Source organism: Betta splendens, chromosome 2 (genome assembly GCF_900634795.4).
Source record: "Betta splendens chromosome 2, fBetSpl5.4, whole genome shotgun sequence".
NCBI lineage: Eukaryota > Metazoa > Chordata > Actinopteri > Anabantiformes > Osphronemidae > Betta > Betta splendens.
The window spans coordinates 12946051-12966272 of NC_040882.2; the positions used below are offsets into that span (position 1 = coordinate 12946051).

Genomic DNA, 20222 nt, shown 5'->3' on the forward strand with positions numbered 1-20222 from the left:
AAGGACAACTCTCTCTCATCTACTTCTTTATGGAAAATTTCCACCACATTCTTTTTCTTTTTTTTTTTTTGCAAAGCATTGTTTTCTGGTTTTGTACTTTTTTTTTAAATTGTTTTCCCATGCATGGTGTGGTTTAAATTCATTTGATCTAATTTTTCTATTGGTCATTGCCTGTTTTAGTGTACTGTTTTAGTCGTTAGTTTTTATCGCTGGTGAATGAGTTACATTGTATAATAAAATCTATTATTATTAAAACACTTTTTTTTATCTTCTGACCCCTGGTGATCTTCTCTTTCCGACAGGCCTACACCGCCCTGTCACAGTAGCAAAATGTCAAACAAGCAGCAAATACACTTCTAAAACGCCTGGTCTGTGAATATGAACCACTGAGTCATATAAATTTACCAGAATCCCTAAATGTGGATTTTACACATGCAAGGACATCTATTTATTTTTTTCAACAAATATCAGGTTGAGCCTCTGAACCCTGTGCAGCTCCCCAACACATCTCTCTCAGGACTTGACCACCACACAAATAATCCAGAGGTAGATTTAGTTGAGGAAACAGCTGAACAAGCTTCACGCCACAAAGGCCACAGGGCGTGAAGGAATCAGCCTATGGGTGCTGAAAATCTGTCCCCAGCTATGTGCTGTTCACATCTTCAACTATCAACCCCAACTAGGAGTGGATAACTCCATCATTCATCTGCTCCATCGCACCTTAAACCACATGCACACATCACATTTAACACCATCTGGCCTGAGCTGCTGGAGAGAAACTGAAGGCAACGAAGGTACGATACTGTACCTCAGACTTCAGGTACCTGAAGCTATTGTCTGACTGTGGGTGTTTCCTCTTTCATGAGTTCACTTAAACTGTTTCATCTTCATATTTTATATTAATTCAGACTAAAACAGTGTCACTGTAGCTCTTGCTGACACTGAAGGCTTTGGGGTTTTAAATATTTCCCAATCAAACGCTTGTCTGTGCTACGTGCTCTATGTGAATCACCAGGTCATTAAAAACTAAAACACATACTAGGAAATATTTTATCCGATTTGTTTTGTGGTTTTGGCTCACTAGGGAGAACACGCCACAGCTAGAGGTTTAGTGGTTGAGTCTAAAACAGCAGAGCGTTAGACAGACCAGAGCGACAAAATGCGTGTTAGCATTTTAGAAACAGATCAACAGGTAAAACTGCATGGTTGCTGGTACATACATTTTTTTTCGTATTCTTTCTATGTTTATTTTTTAATATTACCGCTTTAAATGGAAAATAAAAGTTAAAAGTAGGTTTGTTTTTGACAAAACAATCATAGATTCTGATGACCATCAGTCACAGTTTCTTTGCAGCTTGTTATAAATCAGTCGTCAGTTTGCTCTGACCTGTGTTTGTTGCTTCTTCACTCTATCTAGTAGCAGAATACACAACGTTCGGCTCCACTTCTCTTCGTCTTTCTTTTTGACGGAAATTCACTGCTGCGTAGTTCAGTTCATCAGAGGCTAGATTCTGTAGAAAGGAGTAATTAGTCACTGATCTCACCAAGTGGAAGCATGAACCAATGACAGGACACGTGGTTAAATAAATGGAGTAAATTAAAGACTAGATCACCTCCTGTTGATGTGTTTTCTGTTCTTCATTCACAGCTAAAACAACAAAACATGATTGACATAATATTAGATATGATGTAAAAAATAGACCAAATGCATGAGAGGAGCAGCTGTTGTCATGAAGTACCTGTTTGAAGTTTCCTGATTGAAACAACCAGAACAGTAACGACCACGAGAAGGAAAACAGTCAGACCACCGAGGGTCAAGCTCATCACATATGTTGTTTCATCAGGTTTATTACACTCTGCTAAATTAAATAAACACAATTAAACTGCATTCATCTGCAAACAAACAAATCAACACAACAACTGAAAACTCAAAGACAGTCTTACTATGAAACTCTGTGTCCAAGTTGTCCTGAGTTTTCTCACTGTCTGTTTACAAAAAGAAGGAACATTAATGAATGTCTGTCTTGTTTGATAATAAATTTTAAATATTTTTTTATGATGAATAAGATCAGAGAAGTTAGTGTCATACTCCTACCTTGAACGTTTAAATTTATCACATAGTAAGTGGTTTTTCTTTCATTGGAAGTTTTAAAGAAATAGATTCCAGAGTCGGATAAATTAACATTTTTGATTGTGAGAAACACTCCAGTTGTATTGACTCCCGCTTGAAAGGTTCCATTATTGAATCCAACACAGAACTGAGCTTCTTCAGTAGCTCTGGCCATAAAACAGATGCAGCTGGCTGTGGTTGCATTAATCAGTCTGGACCAGGTCATCACAGTTTTATCAGTTGGCTTGGGGGACCTCAGTGTGACACTTTGACCAGGCTGGACCTTCACAGTCTGAGACTGAGCCACTGAGACAGAGATCCAGCCTGAAACAAACAGCAGAGACAACATGAATTAGTTGGTACAGATGTTAAAAGACTGTTTTTAGTTGAATGTGTGATCCACGTTGAGAGCGACGTGTTGTTGGTACTTACTGATGCTGCAGATAATGACAGTATTGATCCAGATGAAGGTCTTCATGGTGCGACTGGTCGTAGCTCTGCAGTGTCTGTAATATAACTGTGCTCCAGGAAGGAACTGTCTGCTTTAGAGGTGGAGCCTTTTTAACTGGCCACATTCATGTTACCATTAAAACCAGAGAGGATCAGTGCAAGTTTAGAAAATGTACAACTTCATGATCAAGATCCACCATGATAAAACCTGAGGTTGTTGATGTCCCTGCAATTCTGCAATGTTATACCTTGTTTATTGTCAACTGGTTCCCACTGCCCCAGCACAGAAAGGTGGCAACTAACTGGTCTGTTTCCACCGTGAATATGAAGAGACATCACATTTAATCATCTTTTTAAATCCACTACTGGGATGGTACATTACACCCGGATTTTTTTTAGCTTGCTGCATGATTAAAAATCCTTAGTCGGGGACGCACCCTTTGCGCAGTGGCAACGCAACCGTACCGCCGCTAGGGGTGCCGTTGCGGTGGTCCAAGGTGGGGGCCGCCTGTTCCTGCACATTGCTGTGGGGCTGCGTTTGTCTTGTCAGCCTGATACGGCTCGGTCTTCGTCTTGTCGCCTGGACCGGTGGCCTTGCCTTTAGCGTCAACAGCTGCCACGTGTCACGGCGCTCTAGGTAGCGGACCCACATGCACGGCGGAGACAAAGCTCGGTGATGAAAAGGTTTAATTGTACTCGTAGTCAGGCAGGCAAGGGTCGATACACAAAGGCAGCGTTCACGGTACAGGCAGGGATCAGACAGTCGGTGGTCAGGAGGCAGGCTTGGGTCAGACTTATAGCAAGGCAGGATCAAAGGTGAGGCAGGAGGCAAGGTCAGATAGAGCTGGGTCATTCACGGAACAAGCTGCGAGATGCAATGCTGGAATGCTGGCTAGTGCACACAGACAATCTGGCGGGGGACTATGGCAAGAGACGGTGATTAAATACAGGTGAGTAATTACTAACAGGACACAGGTGAGTTAACTAAAACCGGAAGTAAAACTAGAACTGCTGATGTAGATGCTGGAACAGGAAATGGTGACAAAATAAAAACCGGAAATAAGTAATTGCAGTGGCTAAATGAGCTGTGACACCACGGTGGCGCTGCCTTCTATGCCATCGACCGCCACTGTTTTTGCCACCCACAGTAAAGGAAGTGATGGACCTGTTTTTGTGGGGTGGTGTTGCATGTGGGTCCGATATGTGCCTAAGCCTGACAGAACGATCTGGCCAGACTTGGACCCAGCCAGCGCCCAGTCTTCGTTCAGGTCAGGCCGCTCCGTCGGCTCCCGCTCCCGTTCCTGTCGCCGCTCTGGCGGTTCAAGCTCTCGTTCCTGTCGCCGTTTCGTCGGCTCCAGCCCAAGCTCCAGACGCCGTTATCTCTGTTCGCCATTCGGACCCAGTTACGGAGACGCAGCCCGCGTCGCTCCCAGCGCCTCAACCGACAGTCAGTCGCAGGCGCTCCGGACAACGTCGGCGGGGGCACGGTTACAAAGCCATGTCATGCTCAGTTTCCAGTCCAGTCAAGTCACGCTCAGGCTTCAGCCTTGTCCCTGCCAGGTGTCACAACACGTCGGTCAAGCTCAGTTCTTGCCCGGTCAGGCCCGGCCTCTACTCCGTCAAGCTCGGCAGCCGCACGCAGCACTGCCGGCTCCAGAGAGCAGTTCATTACACATTACAATAATGTGATGAACTGCTCAGTGTTGAGTTTTAATGACTAAACCTTTCCAGACAGATTCAGCAGTGATGTGACTAATCAATGTGACTGACTCATTCATCTGCATTTTATTGTGATGTGAAGCTCACTCAGCCTCCACATACTGTATGTGCTCTGATAGAACAACAGCAGAACGTTCTTGGTGAATGTTAAGAGTTTGATTCATTACAATAATGAGATGAACTGCTCAGTGTGGAGTTTTAATGACTAAACCTTTCCAGACAGATTCAGCAGTGATGTGGTTGTTAGTAGTGTAGCAGTAACGTCTTGTTGCTGCTAGTTTGGGAGGTGAACTGTTGTCTCAGCTCAATGATCAGATCAGTGTAGAGACTCATGTTGTGTCCTCACTTTTGTTCATGTTCGTTTTGTGTGTGTTCAGTTGTGAAGCTGGAAACTTGACTCAGATCTGCTGGTGTGTGTTCTGGCTGCTTGTTGAACCAAGGTGTCATTTCTGTTTCCTGTCATTCAACCCAACTGATCATAACATTAGTTACTGACACTAACTTGTTGAGTCGTTTCTACTCTGATGTGATTCTGTTCTCAGTGAGTGACAGCTCTGAGTTTTAGTATCATCGTATCAGCTGCATTGAACAGTGAATGTATCATAGTGGAGATGAATGGAGCTGCTGCTGCTGTAGTTCTGTTGCTGTGATGTGTTAAACGTGCTGTAGATGCAGCAGAGTCAACGCTTTCATGAGTCTAAAGAGTCGTTGAGCTGCATCAGACGTTTCACAGGTTTTATAGATGTGTTTACAATAAGTGGAGATAATTTAGTCACGTGTCGGTTTGAGAAGTGTGAAGATACAGAATCAGACACGTCACTAATACAAACACTTCTGCTTTCCACTGCAGTGTAAACTTCAACAATGTATATGTCATTTGCTTTAATAAATACACCATCAGCCATTTTATAACTCATAGCTCATTAACATCAGGTCACACGGTAAATATACTAATGTGCAAATGGAGAATTTGAGTTTCACAACAAAGTCAGATACAGTTTATTGGTTCATCTCAGACATTTTTATCAAGTTCACAGGCCTCATTGTTTTTCTACATCTTATTGTCTCTTCATGTCAAACTAGTGATGTGTCTCACTCAGCCCTGCTCTGCTGCAGACCTTCATCAGTGTGTCACCAAAGTCAGGTCATAATAGGAGGATCGAGTGAGACATGAGAGGATCATGACCTGAACCACGTCTGTATGTTCACTCACTCATTTCTCCCTAGTTTCAGTAAGTTCCCATCAGAACACAGCAGTAGATCAGTCTGATAAGAGCAGCAGTTGCTCTGTGAGTCTATCTGCTGGCAGCGTAAGTAACATGAGTCTCCACTTGTCTCTGTGATGCAGGTCTCCTGCTTCTTACTGCTGGTGAAAACACACTCAGTGCTGCAGCCGTTAGGTTGTCACAGTCCACATTCTGTAAATCAGAGTTACATGTGACAAAAAAGATGAGATTTGAGGAAATAAACATATTTGGTTGTCACAATTCACCACATCAATATAGTAAAGTTATTTTTTTACACAAAATCGACGTTGATTTACCTCATGGAGTTGTGGATCTTGTTTTTCACCAGAAGTTGAATCAAAGAGACACATTAATACTTAAACTGAAACATAATTATGGAGAATGTATAAAGTATAATTTCATTCTAATAAAGTACCTGCTTGACGTTTTCCGAGTGAAACAATCACACCAGTAACGACCACGAGAAGGAAAACAGTCAGACCACCGAGGATCAAGCTCATTACATATGTTGTTCCATCAGTTTTATTACACTCTGATAAATTAAATAAACACATTTAAACTGCATTTATGTGCAAACAACAGACAAATCTACACAATAACAGAAAACTTCAGTCTTACTTTTAGACTTTGTGTCCTGAGTTTCCTCACTGCCTGTTCACAAATAAGAAACATCAACATTAAACACTGTCTGATTAGCAATAAATTATGAATAGTTTTCCTATAATTATCAACTATTCTAACAGACAAATAAAAAGAAAAGAGAAAACAGATTACCTTCAACATTTAAACGTGTAACATAGTAAGTGCTTTAGCCACTGTTGAAAAATTCGCAGAAATAGATTCTGGAATCGGACAAATCAACCTTTTTAACTGTGAGATACACTCCACTGGTGTTGTCTTTCATTTCAAACTTTTCATTATTAAATCCATCACAGAATTCAGCTTTTCCTTTAAATGAGGTGATAAAACAGATGCAGCTGGCTGTGGTTTTATTGATCAGTCTGGACCAGATCATCACAGTGTCTTTAGACAGTCTTGGGGACCTCAGTGTGACACTTTGACCAGGCTGGACCTTCGCATTCTGAGACTGAACCACTGAGACAGAGATCCAGCCTGAAACAAACAGGAGACAACTAGAGTTAGTTGTTACAGACGTTAAAGGATTGTTTTTAATTGAGTGTGATCCAGATGTTGAGAGTGTTGTTGGTACTTACTGATGCTGCAGATAACGACAGTATTGATCCAGATGAAGGTCTTCATGGTGCGACTGGTCGTAGCTCTGCAGTGTCTGTAATATAACTGTGCTCCAGGAAGGAACTGTCTGCTTTAGAGGTGGAGCCTTTTTAACTGGCCACATTCATGTTACCATTAAAACCAGTGGGGATTAGTCCAAGTTTAGAAAATGTACAACGTCAACATGAAGTTGTGAATGTCCATTGTAATAAAACCTGAGGTTGTTGATGTTCCTGCAATTTTGACCTTGTTTATTGTCGACTGGTTCCCACTGCCCCAGTACAGAAAGATGCAAACAACGGGTCGGTTTCCACAATGAATATGAGGAGGCGTTGCTGCATGTAGTCATCTCTTTAAATCCACTGCTGGGATGGTAAATAAGTACATGTGGATCCCTTTGAGCCCCAAGCCCTATTTTCTTGCCTTGTAGGGGGGTGTGGGTGGAGGGGAGTTATAGCTACCATACAGACTATATCTTTGCAACAATAAAGGCTATTTGAATGCATTTGGTGTCATAATGTAGGGGACACTTGTGAGATGTAATATGAGGTGTCAAACGTTTTGCCTGGATAAAATGCAGCTGCAATATCAGATTAAATTAGATTATTATTAATCACATGATGGGGAATTTTTTTTGTTTGCAGCAGCCACATAACTTTGAACAAAAACAACAGACAGAAACAAGATAGAAACAAAAAACGGTATTAAAATACCCCCCACCCAGCACACAATTCCATACAGGACTAGTGACGCCACCACAGTATCATAGAAAGTCCTTAGCAGCTGTCTGCACACACCAAAGGACCTCGGTCACCTCAGCAGGTGGAGGCGACTCTGGCCCTTTTTGTACAGACTGTACGTGTTGTTTGACCAGTCCAGTTTATTGTTGTATCTAAATGTGTTCACAGGTGTGTGTGGTGAAGAAGGGAACATTCTGAACTCAACCACTAACTGCTTTGAGTCTACAAAGTCAGACATGACCCCCCCTGTACTCCTGCTCATTCCTGTCTGATACATTGCTGGTTTCTTCTTTTAGTTACAGTTTTATCAGTTTTCTCCTAAGATAAAATAAGATCCCTACTTTTTTGATCCCCTTGGTGAAATTATCCTCTGCACCTGAGCCAGCCCCATTGGGGAGCAATAGGCTGACACACCGGCAGAGGTCCAAAGAGCTAATGTGAAGTGTCTTGTTTAAGGACACACCAGGTGGGATTGAACTGGTGACCTTTTTCTTACCAGGTCAATGCGCTACCCATTTAGCTACCAGAAGTAAAATGGCAACAGGAAACAGAGTAGGAAGTATAGAGTCAGCTTTTGAGATGAAGCCTCCTATGTTTTACTCCTGGAGCCTGAAACATTCTAGATTGAACCTTTCATGCAAAGATCATCTTCTTACATTGATCTGCATTTTATTGTGCTTTAAAACCCACTCACCCTGTCAGAGCGCCAGTTTTTCACTTTCTGTTTTAGCTTAGTAGTTCCGGTTTTGTCACATCACTCTGGTTACGCTAACTTTACTTCCGGTTTTCATTCACGCACCTGTACCCTATTCATCATTACTCACCAGGACATTTAAGCACCACCTGTCACCGTTGTTATCCGCCAGATCGTTGATTCTATGACCTCACGTTCCAGCAATTCTCTAGTTCAGCTTATCCTGTTGACGACCCAGTTCTGTACCTCTGACCATCGTTTCTCGCCTGATCCTGACCGGTTTTGTAAGTCTCTACTCTGTTGCTGAACTCTGCCTGATTCTGGACCTGTCTGAGCCAGACGATTCTAGTTCTGAGACCTGAGCCTTTTGGTAGTCACCCACGCCTGTTACCGGACCCGATTATGCTTATCCCTTGTGTGCTGCTGAACTGTGCCTACCTGTGTATGACTTGGACCGTCTGTGACCTGGATTCTTGCATTAAATATCACTTTAATCATACCATCTGTCTACCGCTTCATCGCTGTGCATGTGGGTCCGATCTCTGCCAAAACCTGACACACCCTCCACATATGTGCTCTGATAGAACAAAAGCAGAATGTTCTTGGTGAACATTACAGCCAGAGTTGGGTTCATTACATAATGTGATGAACTGCTGTTTTACCGATTAATAAAAATACCACAGAGTAGCCATTTGGCTTTTCTACATACAGTAGAAAACCTACAGGGCAGCCGAGCAGCAGCTTTTCTTACAGTACAGAAACAGGGCAACTACTGTCACACCACAGGACAAGCTCCACCAGGACGTCCTCTCCTGCCTCCCAGTGCATGTTTGATACAGCACATGACAGTGTATGGCTTCTTATTGGTGGTATTATCAGTCTGAACAACACTGTGCATGCTGACTACAAAGTGATATAAGACATTGTTCTTCCACTTTGTTGACGTTGCTGTGAACAGCTACTGTCTGTATTTGAACAGATCCTGTCTGATCAAATACAGACAGCTAGCTTTTACAGGATCCCAACCAGGCAAAGCCCAGGAGATGTTGCAGTTTGCTGACCTTGTTCACAAATGGTGCCATAATGAAGTGTGAATGCTGAAGTGGCCATTTTGGAGACGTTCACCTCACTGTCTGCACTAAAACCTTTGTAACCTTCTTCAGCTTCATTCTATCATACAAATATAGCTATACATTAGGTATATTACCAGGGTTAGGCTAGCGTTTGATGACTTCTATTTTGATGGGCTATTACTAGAAAAAAGTACATGTAAAACCATACAAAATCAACTAAGAGCATATGTAATTTTTTAACAATTCAGCCCCCAAGTCAACTTTCCCCTCGCAGCTTCTGATCGGCGCTGGACTGGGAAGCACCCATGCAGCTGGGTCGGGCAACGCTGTCGCCTGAGAAGCTTCAGCGTCTTTTTGAATCTGGTTTGCGTTTGTATCGTGGGCAGGAGGGTCATCGGGTGGCCTCCTGTCCATTAAATGAGACCACCTGACTAGAAATATACTGTAAAGCGAGAACTAAAACTGGTAGAAACAAAACAGGAAATGTCAAAATCAAAAGAGGAAATGGCACACAAAAGTCCAGACTGCGTCCACAAACTAATGGTGAGACTGAACGACTCAACCAGGAGATCAAGTCCCTTCTCTGCTGCACAGCATTGACGCATCCGCTTCATGGGCTCATCAGGTTCCATGGATAGAATATGCCCACACTCCCTGCCTTCCTTTACATTGGGGTGTTCTGCTCTCAAGGTGGTCTTCAGTTATCAGCTGCCTGTCAGCTGAGCAACGGACTCGGACGGGGACGTCCTCCATCAGGGGGTTCATCTGGCAGTGATTTTGTTGTTGTGTTTTGTTGGCTTTTGTTCTTAGGTAGAGACATGGCTTTAGTTCCCACTATGCGGCACTTTCTGTTTTTCTACATTATTTAGTGTTTTCTTTTCTAGCATTGCTGTGATTTTTTGTTGTTAACTCTCTGGCTTTGTTCGGCCACAGTAAGTTTAAGCTGTAATTCTTTAGATTTTAAAGAGATTAAGCTGTTTTTTGCTCCTTTTGTCATGTTTCACGCCATGTCCTGTTGTCTGTCATGTTTCACGCCATGTCCTGTTGTCACACTACTTCCTGTTTTATTTTGTAGACTTCCTGTTATCAGTTCATTTGCTCACTCCCTAATTCATTCACCTCACCTGTCTGTAATCGGTAATCAAGTCTCCGTGTATTTAACCACCACCTGCGTCCTTAGTTCTCCGCCAGATTGTCGAGTTTCATGAGTTTCCTGAGTTTCCTGAGTTTCGTTAGTTTCCTGAGTGCCTTGAGTTCCTCGAGTTTCCTGTGTCTCCCGAGTTCCCTGAGTTTCCTCGTTCTAGTGTTTTGTGCTCCGTGACCCTCGTGTTTTGTTCCTGTTTTTCTTTGAACCGTGTACCCTGCCTGATCCTCGGTTGTACCGCCATCTGTAAGCGAACCTGGACTAACTACTTACCGTGAGTTTTGCCTTATCCCTGCCTGTACTTTTGCCGTGACCACCTATGTACGAACCCTGCCTGTCTACTGGACCTGAGATCGCTTGCTCCCCGCCGGTGTTTTAAACCCGAGTTTTTTTATGTACGACCTGGACCGCCTGACTCTGCTTATAGCAATAAACCTCTGTTTGATCATTATCCTGCCTCCGTGCTGTGCATGTGGGTCCGCCGCCTGCCCGAGTCTGACAGAACAATCTGGCCAGCTTGGACCCAGCCAGCACTCAGCCTCCGGTCAGGTCAGTGACTGTTTTTTCTCGCTTCTTTTTTTTAACGGCGAGTATTATTCTCCCGAGGGAGTATGGAATTTACCTGCGCCGAGTTACCTAGCGACCTCCAAGTCTATTTTAAAATCCTCGCGGAGGATTACCGACTCCAGTCCAGCCGCGAGCTGTTCAGTCTCCAGTCCAGCCGCGAGCTGTTCAGTCTCCAGTCCAGCCGCGAGCTGTTCAGTCTCCAGTTCAGCCGCGAGCTGTTCAGTCTCCAGTTCAGCCGTGTTTTGCCCAGTCTCCAGTTCAGCCGTGTTTTGCCCAGTCTCCAGTTCAGCCGTGTTTTGCCCAGTCTCCAGTCGCAGTTCAGCCTCGCCACGCTCTTGTTCTAGTCTAGTCGAGCCCAGTCCAGTCGAGCCCAGTCCAGTCGAGCCCAGTCCAGGTTTCAGCCCAGTCGAGCCCAGTCCAGGTTTCAGCCCAGTCGAGCCCAGTCCAGGTTCCAGCCCCGTCGAGTCACGTCCCAGTCCAGTCCGGTCATGTTCAGGTCCAGTCGAGTCGCGTTCCTGTCCCAGTCCAGTCCAGTCACGCTCAGGCCTTGTCCTAGCCAGAGAACACCTTCCGTCTGTCGAGTGTTAGCCCCACCCAATCAGGCCCGACGTCTACCCCGTCGAGCTCGGCACCTGTAAGCAGCCCTGCCGGCTCCGGAGGGGACGTCGTTCCAGTTCCTGTCGACCCGTTAGGGGTCCTTCCTGTCCTTGTCGGCTCCAGTAAGGTCGCCGTTCCTGTTCCTGTCGGCTCCAGTAAGGACGCCGTTCCCGTTCCTGTCGGCCATGTTGAGGCCGTTCCAGTCCCTGTTCCTGTCGGCCCTGTTGAGGCCGTTCCTGTTCCTGTCGGCCATGTTGAGGCCGTTCCTGTCGGCCATGTTGCGGCCGTTCCAGTCCCCGTTCCTGTCGGCCATGTTGAGGCCATTCCTGTTCCTGTCGGCCATGTTGAGGCCATTCCTGTTCCTGTCGGCCATGTTGAGGCCGTTCCTGTCGGCCATGTTGCGGCCTACCCGTGTCCCTGGTCCTGTTCCCGTTGGCCAAGTAGAGGCCGTTCCAGCTCCCGCTGCCGTCGGCCAAGTAGAGGTCGTTCCCGTTCCTGTCGGCCCTGTAGCGGTCGTTCCCGTTCCTGTCGGCCCTGTAGCGGTTGTTCCCGTTCCTGTCGGCCCTGTAGCGGTCGTTCCCGTTCCTGTCGGCCCTGTAGCGGTCGTTCCCGTTCCTGTCGGCCCGAGAGAGGTCGTTCCAGTCCCTGTCACCCTCGGAGCCGCAGCGCCCGCCGGCCTCCAGGTGGCGGCCGCGCCTGCTGCAGCTCCTGCGCACCTCCAGGAGGAGGCCGCGCCTGCTGCAGCTCCTGCGCACCTCCAGGAGGAGGCCGCGCCTGCTGCAGCTCCTGCGCACCTCCAGGAGGAGGTTGCGCCAGCTGCAGTCCCTGCGCACCTCCAGGAGGAGGTCGCGCCAGCTGCAGTCCCTGCGCACCTCCAGGAGGAGGCCGCGCCAGCCGGAGTTGCCGCCGCGGTTCCCGCCGACCTCCAGGGGGAGGTCGCGTCAGCCGGAGTTGCCGCCGCAGTTCCAGCCGACCTCCAGGAGGAGGTGGCCCCCGTCCTAGTTCCAGCCGACCTCCAGGAGGAGGTGGCCCCCGTCCTAGTTCCAGCCGACCTCCAGGAGGAGGTGGCCCCCGTCCTAGTTCCAGCCGACCTCCAGGAGGAGGTGGCCCCCGTCCTAGTTCCAGCCGACCTCCAGGAGGAGGTCGCCCCCGTCCTAGTTCCAGTTGACCTCCAGGAGGAGGTTGCCCCTGCCCTAGTTCCTGCCGACCTCCAGGAGGGGGTCGTTCCTGTGTCTCGTCGCGGTGGTCCAAGAAGGACGCCGCTGGTTCCTGTTTTTCGTCGCGGTGGTCTAAGGAGGACGCCGCTGGTTTCTGTGTCTCGTCGTGGAGGTCCAAGGAGGGCGTCTCTGGTTCCTGCCTCGTCCTTGTCTCGGCTGCCGGACTGGTGGTCTCGCCCTCGGCGCCTCCTGCTGCCTGGATGGCGCTGCCTCCTGCGGCGACGTCCGCCTCGACTCCTCAGCCCCTCGGATCAGCGTCCGCCTGGAGGACGTCGCCATTCGGGGTGGTCCCCGGGGACGTCGGCCCAGTTCAAGGGCACTGAGAGTGCCACCCGGGCTCAGCGGCGGCTGAGCAGGATCTCGCCGCGCCTTCACCCTCCGTGAGGGAATCTCTGGACTTCGTGTCGTCCCCGTTCGTGGACTTTGGTTTTGTCGTGTGGACTCTTGTTTTGGCCCTCCTCCGGTCCTCCCTCCACCCACCCTGCTCGTTTGCCGTAAGGGGTAGGGATTCGGTCCCCTCCTCCTGGGACCACCCTCGGCCCGCCCTGGTTTGGGGGGGGGGGCTTCCGTGGGCGCCGTGGAAGGCGCCATGGGGGGGGGGGGGTACTGTCATGTTTCACGCCATGTCCTGTTGTCACACTACTTCCTGTTTTATTTTGTAGACTTCCTGTTATCAGTTCATTTGCTCACTCCCTAGTTCATTCACCTCACCTGTCTGTAATCGGTAATCAAGTCTCCGTGTATTTAACCACCACCTGCGTCCTTTAAGTTTTGTAACAAATGTTTTGGCCCTCTAATAAATAATAGGTAGTTGTGTACATTTCCTAACTTGAAACTGACAGCAAGTCTTCCTGGTTTGAGGGAGTTGCATTTGTCTCTGCATGTACAGCACAACCTCTCTAATTGTTGAAAGCAGGAACATGTCTGTGTGAGAGTAGCACATGTTTTGTTGTTTGTGGTTAATGCAGAGCTGAAGGCCAGTCCTTATATCTTTTGATCTGAGTTGTCACCACAGAATGAACTTGGCCGCTGTGTGGAGGGAGAACATGACTCGCTGCTTGTCCATATTTGGTAACACAGAAAACGATGCCTTGGTATTTATGATACTCATTCCTAATACAAGACAATTACAGCAATGAATAAAGCTTGTTAGTTATGTAGACTTCACCTAAATGTAGGTTGTAGGTCATATATTTTTTTCTGTGCTCATGAGTGACTTTTACTCAGCTTCATTTAAACATTTTTTCCTGGTGAGTTGTTATTGACATCAGACTCACACTGTCTCTGGCGCCTCCTCCATCGGTTCAATTTACATTTCCACTAATATATACACATCAATTAAAAGCAGAAATACCTATAACCATGTTAAATTAAAAAAATATATTATGTGACCACAATTTGTGGGCTGATAAGTGGTATTTTTTTGTCAAGCCTGACCTAAACAGTAAATAAAGCTCACAGGTTACTGTATCCTAAAATGCTGTCTGAGTATGGTAGTGTGGATGAGTAGATGGCAATGATGTGGTTACTGTAGGTAAGGTATGGACATATTTCTGTTCTCATTAAGTGTAGTGTTCTTCTTGGTCTATAAAAACGGGACCATGTGACGTTTGTGGTCACATCTAAAGTCTTCCTGTTGTGGACTTTTACACTGTGTTGTCTCTTCCTGTGTAATGTGTATCTTGCCCCTCCCCTGAGAGATCATTAGTCATTTATGTTTTTCTAAAAACGTACAATATTGTATTGGGTTGTGTTGATGAGAAAACCTTTGATTTTCACATGTTCACATATATTGATTAGGTTTTAGAGCTTAGTTTAATGTTCTCTATGATTTACCTCAGTTGTAACCAGACCACACTGGGCTGCCTCTTCCTCTTCACTGTACATCTTAGTCACTCCTCCCCCACAAGTCATATCTGTCTCGTTAAGTTCCTCCTCTGTGACGCATTAAACATCCACAAAAGTCAGACACAGGAACATCAACAGAAACACATGGCGGCCACAAATTAGTTTGGGTGTTTTGGGAAATGGACCTGCACATAATATGTATTATATGTATAATGTATAATATTATAATACATAATAACTGCATAATCCAGGTCATCTGAGGTCACATTCTGTGATACAGAGTATCACAGAGGTTGGTATGTCTGGTCATACAGTCTCAGGCGACTGCTTTGTCTACCAGTAGCTGGTGTTTTGCCCCCTGTTGTTACTACCAATTTCTTTCTGGGCACTGCTCATGTATTGATCCATGTGCCTGCTCATAATGGCTGCTATGATGCCTGACAGGAGCTTCCATGTTGTGCAGAGGCAGGTTGTTGGGCTGTAGTTGGATGGGACTGCACCCTTCTGGGGGTCCTTCAGGATCAGGACTGTTTGGCCTTCCGTTAACCATTCAGGGTGAGTTCCATCTACTAGTAGGTTGTTCATTTTTGCCGCCAGGTGCTCATGGCGTGAGGTTAGCTTCTTCAACCAGTAGCATGGATCATGTCAGGGCCCGGTGCTGTCCAGTTCTTCATACCTGAGACTTTCTCTTGGATGTCTGCCGTTGTGATGGTTACTGGATCTTATTCAGGATGGTTGCTGTTTGACTGAAGACATGGGAAAATACATGTATATATACTTGATGTACAGTATACATCAATAGCATTAGAATTCAGCTAACACATATTGCTTGTGGTGACTTTGGTCAAACAGGTCTGTTCCCACTTTTCTTTCACCTCATTTTTGACTTTAGTTCGTTCTTCTCAGACCACACTGTGTTGTCTCTTCCTGTGTAGTGTGTATCACACTCCTCCCCTGACAGACATCAGATTCTTCCTGTTTGACAGTTAAACATTACTAATGTCTTTTCAGCACGTGTCCTTGTTCCTCTCACAATGTGTAAAAACAAAACTTGAGTTTATAAATAACAAGTTTTATTTATACACAAGCTCATTAAAAAAAAAAAACTTTCAACCCTGTACACCCTGCTTCCTTACTGTTCCAACACTGAGTGCACAGAGTGTTGGAGTGCTCACGTAATCTGTGCATTGGTGTATTAATTTTCAATTTATACATAAGCACCAATAAAAAAAGTTCAATTTGCTCAAAGAACAGCCACATAAATCAGACAGAATGACAGAATGAGAGTATCATCTGTAGAAGCTGTAGTCTGCTACATGCGGTCAGTTTGCAAAACGCTGCCTTGTTTGTTGTCGTCTTCATGTACAGTAACATTTTGCTGTCTGCAAAGAAACAGCTGAACACCTGAAATAAACAGACGTCAGCTGCTGTCAGCTTTGTGTGTGAAATATGAAAATTGGAGGTGGTTTCTGTTCTGTTCTGTTCAGAGCAGAGGAGGAAAACATGTATGATTTATATTTGCCACTGTTGACTGTTGGACTCAGAGGTGCACTTGTCTGTCTTGGGTGCCATATTACTGCAACATTACATAAAAGATAAGGGCAGTTTTTTTGATTGGACAATCGGAGTGGTTGTCCCTCTTTATAAAAAGGGGGTTAGAGAAGTGTGTCCCAACTATGGGGGGGATCACATTTCTCAGCCTACCTGGGAAAATCTATGCCAGGGTACTGGAAAGGAGAATTTGACCGATAGTCAAACCTCAGATACAGGAACAACCTGGTTTTAGGGTGCTCGAGAGTTTGTGGGAGTTTGCCCAACCAGTACACTTGGGTATTTTGGACCTGGAGAAGGCAGTCAACCGCGTCCCCCATGGCATTCTGTGAGGGGTGCTCTGGGAGTATGAAGTCCGAGGCTCTTTGCTAAGGGCTGTACAACCAGGAGCTTAGTTTACATTGCCAGTTGTTGAATTCCAGAATGGTTACTCACTATCCCTGGTTCTGTTCATTATTTTTATATTCATAAATATTATATTTTCTTTTATACATAATTTATTTTGATAGACAGAACTTCTAGGCACAGCCGGAGCTGGAGGCGGTCTGGTTTGGGGACCACAGAATTGCATCTGCTTTTTGCGGATGACGTGCTGTTAGCTTCATGTCCCACTGTTAGGAGGCCCTGGGGAAGACCCAGGACACCCTGGAGGGGCTATTTTTTCCGGCTGGGCTGGGAACCCCAAGGTGGATGAAATGATCTGAGTCATTTCATCCAAGGTGGATCAAATGTCAAGGAAGAGGGTAGTCTGAAGCCGCAACCTGGTCCTGGATAAGCGGTTGAAAATGGACAGATGGACAGAGTAGTACTGCGGTCCCTTGGTCTCGGCTGTCTCTTCCTGGCTGGGAGTTGTGGGGGGGTGGTGGGATGGGTAGCTAGCCAGTCTTGAACCTGGCTCTGCGGACCCTGGTGCTCTGCTTCCCAACTACATTTCTCCACATTCATCCACTTAGGTCTGCAAGGGGCGTCCTGCTGATGGAGGGACCGGGGCTACCGGGAAGTGGTTCCGTCCCTTCCAAGTGGGATGCTCTGCAGTTTTAATTGCATTAGTCATACACACTCGTCCAGGAATCTGGGGGCTCCCTCCGGGGGGGGCAGTAGACAGAGCCTTCCCATTGACGGCTCTGTCTGCTGGACCCCAGGGCTATCTCTCAAAGTTCCTCATACTTAGCCACATACACATACATTTAGGGCTGGGGCTGGGCTCTTTCAGGGCCTGGGGCTGAGGCCAGTTGTGGCCTCGCCCACTGGCCCTGGTGGAGAGATCACCACCCAATTTTAACTGCAAAAAAGACATTTAGGGTGAGGGGGGGGGCACTGTCCGGGGGACACACCGTTAGCCAGCGGTTGTGCTCCTGGAGGTGTCACCCACCTTCAGTGCACTTTAGTTCCACACACTCACGTCCAAGCTGGATTGCAGGGTTCTGGGGTGCCTTTTCTGCTGCCCTGTGCCTTCCCCGGAATGGGGGGGTTGGGCGGGGCTCGGGAGGAGCTGCGGTCCCTGCCTGGGGCCACATGGACGGCAGGCCGGAGACCTACCCTCCCCACGAATGTGATCAAGCGAATGGTGTGGGTGCGAGAATGTATCTGTGAGTGCATTGGTTCACGTATGATTGACTAGTTTGTTGTGAGAGAGTTTATGGTGTGTGTGTGTTGATGGGGGAGTGTTTGCCCCTGGTTCTAATGGGGCGAACAGCATTGACCCACGGTGGCCCACTCTGGCCTCGGGTGCTGTCTCTGTGGCTGCTGCAGCTCTGCCTGGGGGGCTCTGTGTGGGCGGCTTGGGTCGCAACACCTGCCCTCCTGGAACTGAAGGTGTGTGGGCTCCCTTGCTGCTAGGATTCTTTCCTCTGCTTGTTGGATGGGCGTAGTGGCCGAGCCCCTCACATCACCCTGGCTTCCACAAGTGGCATTGTTCATGCACCAACGTCTGCCTCACCCTTTGGGTGAATAATGTTAAGCTACAGCCTTACTAACCTTGTAGTGGGACACTTTCCAAATCCAACTGTAAGTATTACTGATACTTATCACTACCAATATCAATAATGTGTGAATATGGAATTTGTGGTGTTGTATGTCATGACTTTTATTAAGTAGTATTAGATATATGTATAACAATGCACATATGTATGTATATGATATGTATATGTTTGTATGAGTATGTGCACAACAGTTGTTTAGTTTTAAATGTGTTAGCCTAAGGTACATCCCTGCTTCTTATTTATTTTGCTCCGATCGTTTACTTAACAGATGTGCTTGGTTTCAGCAGCTGGTTGCACCCCTTACCCCCCCCCCCCCCCCCCCCCCCCCCCCTCCCGCATACACACCCTAAAGCAGAAACTTAACCTGTCCACCAACACAGCAACATCACACATATTTTGGATTAGCTAAATAAACCATTAAATAAACCATAAATTAAGAAGAGTATATATATTCCATATATACTCCTCTTGTTAAAGCAAAGCTGTCCATCACAATATGGCATTCAGCGTAAGATATGCTGCTTGTTAAACTGCTGGACAGAACAAAAAAAAAAAAGAAAATGGACAGATGGACAGATGGACGGACGGACGGACAGACGGATGGATGGAGTAAACATTTCAGCTAACTTAGGGCAAAAACATAGATCAGGTAGATCCCATGGTTACATTCATTCTGCATGACTAATATGAATGGTTACCTAGGTACCTACCTTACATACTGTACCTGCTGAGCATTAAAATTAGTGGCTAAAATTTCTTGCATTCATTTGGAACTACACTATCTCCCATAATAACTTTTAATCATGAACTGTTTAATTAGTAGCAAAGTCTTGTTACAGAGACAAAGACAACATCATGTCCAGCTTTTACTGTTTCATATAGGAGTACACAGTCCTTCCTCTGTCTGCTTAGTCTGTTGCTTTTCTTTCAATTTAATGTCACTGTAATGGAGATTATCCGTGTCTTGGTAACCCAAGAAATAAAATACAAGAGATCACATAAATTAAATCTAGCACATTTTGTGATATACTATGAGCTAAATGAACAACTACTGTATAGATTTCAGTAGAAGAATATCACTCTACTGCATTTGTTGTGGAAGGAGCTAAATGTGTTGATCCTGAAAAAACAAATGATTGTTTTTCAAAATATTAATTGCTTAAGTTCTACATTAGATACACACTGTAGCATTTGCTGTGCCTGTACACTGGCATGTGGATCTATATGTACAGTATAGAGCATACACACATTGATGGCCAGTAAAACAATCAGAATGGTGGTGAATCTCAAAGTAAAACCCACAGTAACACTGAATAAAGAGACTTTGGCCTATTTCTCCATGTAGTGGAAGGTCTGGAGTCTCATTTTTCCCAAGATTTGGGTGCTTTTAATGTTGATTTTTAGGTTTCTGGCCCTATTTAATGCCATATTTCAGTGTAATATTCAACACTGAACACTGAACAGCACTAAACCATGGGTGTTTCTTAAATCTGCAGAGTGACATTCTTGGCTTTCATTACACCCTACTATGTATTTATTGGAACAACTTTGCAGTTTCATTACTCACGCACGGACGCCACCTTAGTTCCATTTCCTAAGATAATGTGTCCACGTGAGACAACAGCACAATAGGTTCCAGCAAGAGAAAGACTCTGCCTCTTCACTGGCAGGTCATAAACACAGGTGTGTGTCTGTGTGTCTGGTTTCCTCTCACATTGAATGTTTCTGTCTCTGTTGCTGTTTTTTTTTATGAATTCATCCTTTATGTTGTTTAAAATGAGCAAAAAAATATGAGCAATGACTTTTTTATGAACTGGGTAATGAGAGTGTGTGACTGGAAATGCTCACAGACTCAACAGAAAGGTGGAGTGACAAACTACTAACTATCCTCACACCGAGCAGGGAATTCTTGCTCTCGAAAAGTTTGGGGAAGCGTGCTCTGAGCCGAGCAGAGTAAGACGAACCCATATTTTTTAATATAAATTTAACCAGGTAAAATAATTGAGAACCAACTCTCATTTACAATAATGATCTGGTCAAGAGGCAGCAT

At 45.8% G+C, this 20222-nt stretch overlaps 1 protein-coding gene across 1 annotated transcript in view; it reads right to left on the reverse strand.

The window, feature by feature from the left end:
- Positions 1-4946: 4946 nt before the first annotated feature.
- LOC114850187 (uncharacterized) overlaps positions 4947-20222 on the reverse strand; it is a 49998-nt gene continuing 34722 nt past the window's right edge. Inside the window, exon 6 of the mRNA XM_055506820.1 lies at positions 4947-5697. Coding sequence (XP_055362795.1) covers positions 5575-5697 — 123 coding nt within the window. The 3' untranslated portion in view covers positions 4947-5574. The remainder of the gene's footprint in view (positions 5698-20222) is intronic.